At 38.8% G+C, this 2,030-nt stretch overlaps 1 protein-coding gene across 1 annotated transcript in view; it reads left to right on the top strand.

Moving 5' to 3' along the window:
* Positions 1-2,030, top strand: part of LOC105527887 (PH domain leucine-rich repeat-containing protein phosphatase 1-like) — a gene marked incomplete at its 3' end in the record, with an annotated part of 137,690 nt that overhangs the window by 59,136 nt on the left and 76,524 nt on the right. The window contains exon 3 of the mRNA XM_011964383.1: positions 1,129-1,254. Coding sequence (XP_011819773.1) covers positions 1,129-1,254 — 126 coding nt within the window. The remainder of the gene's footprint in view (positions 1-1,128; positions 1,255-2,030) is intronic.

The following is a 2,030-nucleotide window of genomic DNA, read 5'->3' as shown; positions in this document are numbered from 1 at the left end:
TGTTAGCCAGGATGGTCTCGATCTCCTGACCTTGTGATCCGCCTGTCTTGGCCTCCCAAAGTGCTGGGATTACAGGCGTGAGCCACCGCGCCCAGCCTACCTCCTGGGTTTAAGCGATCCTCCCACCTCAGCCTCCCCAGTAGCTGGGACTACAGGCGCCCACCACCGCTCCTTGCTGTAAGGTTTTTTTTTGTATTTTTAGTAGAGAGGGGTTTCACCATGTTGGCCAGGCTGGTCTCGAACTCCTGACCTCAAGTGATCCACCTGCCTCAGCCTCTCAAAGTGCTGGGGTTATAGGCGTGAGACAACTCGCCTGGGCTTCCTTCCAAGTTCTTAAGGTGCATGCCAATCAAATTAATGTTCTACCTTCTTTTCCAATATAAGTATCAAAAGATACATGAGTTCAATTGAAAAAAATATATATATATTTCCCTTGATATATCTCCTTTTATTGCAATGTATAGATTTTGATATGTGGTTTTTCTGTAATTGTTTAGTTCTAAGAGTTTTAAAATTTTGGTTGTAATTTCTCCTTTCACCTGTGAGTTATTTAGAAGTTTGTTATTAAGTTTCCAAACATAGAAGTTTGTATAATGTTACTTTTTGTGTGTATGTTTCCCCTTGTGAAGAACTTATAAGGAGTGGAAATTTGATTTGACTGTATTTCACTGCATCATTAGGACTTGAAAGTTCTCATGGTAGGGTTTTATTTCAGGTTAATTTCAGTTTAACAGTAATGTTTTCAATACTTATTTAACATGCTTGAAGACTTCTTAAGCAAAAATTCCTACGTAAAATCTTAAGTAAAATTTCTAAGAGGAAGTAAGAACCCTAGCACCCTATTGTGAGGTTAGAAGAATAAGAAAGGGAGTCTGGACTAATTTTAAACAGGAAGAGGAGAATTTCACTGTGGTGGGGAAATATAGTAAAGATAAAACTCCTCTTTTTTTTTGGTTTCCTTGTAATTCAAATTGGGTGATCATATGCAGGAACTTAGTTCTCAGTAATGAGTAACGTATATAGGGAAAGATGCAAATCCATGCAGGCTCCTTGATCAGAGACATAGTGAAATACATCAGTGGTTCTGCTGTCTGACTTATTTCTGCTTCTCTCTGTTTGCTTTTATAGGTAGAAGAAGTGAAAAAGCACCAACACTGTTTAGCATTTAGCTCCTCTGGACCCCAAAGCCAGACTTACTACATTTGCTTTGATACTTTCACAGAATACTTAAGGTGGCTGCGACAAGTCTCCAAGGTAAGCAAGCATTTAACCCAGGAATCAACTCAGCTTCTAGCTAGCTGCAAAGTTCCTTTCTGCTTTAGCCAGGTCTAAAATATAGTTACACATACTTTTTTTTTCCCCCAGATACTGCCAGTGATTAGCAATTTTTAGTTTTTTAAAAACTAATTTTGCCTGAAAAGTGGCTTTTTAAAAATTGTTTTTTACTTGCCCAGTTTTGTTTATACTTAAAAATAAATTGGTCTGCAGACTGGCATTACTCTCTTAATGTTGTAGATAAAAAACATGAGATTGAGAATATTTGAGGGACTGGCCCAGGCTAAGACAACTGTAAAACCACAAAATACCCAGAGAATTGTTACAAATTTCCCTTCTTTCTCTGACTGTTTTTTCATAGAAATAGTCCAATATTATACCATCTCCCCTTCACCTTTATTCTGCCTTTTCAGTGATTTAATTTTTTTAATCTTATTTTGGCCATTATATTCCTCTGATTTAATAAGATCACCCTGTCCCATGAAATAATATATAGTACTTTTGACCAGGCACACTGGCTCAATCCTGTAATCCCAGCACTTTGGAAGGCTGAGACAGGCGGATCACTTGAGTTCAGGAGTTCAAGACCAGCCTGGCCAAAATGGTGAAACCCTATCTCTACTAAAAATACAAAAAAATCAGCTGGGCATGATGGTATGCACCTGTAGTCCCAGATCCTCGGGAGGCTGAGGCATGAGAATTGCTTGAACTGGGAAGGTAGAGGTTGCAATGAGCCGAGATCGCACCATTACACT

This window comes from Mandrillus leucophaeus, unplaced genomic scaffold (genome assembly GCF_000951045.1).
Source record: "Mandrillus leucophaeus isolate KB7577 unplaced genomic scaffold, Mleu.le_1.0 Scaffold699, whole genome shotgun sequence".
Classification (NCBI taxonomy): domain Eukaryota; kingdom Metazoa; phylum Chordata; class Mammalia; order Primates; family Cercopithecidae; genus Mandrillus; species Mandrillus leucophaeus.
Note: the sequence above shows the minus strand (reverse complement) of the source record. Positions and strands in the feature narration are given on the sequence as shown.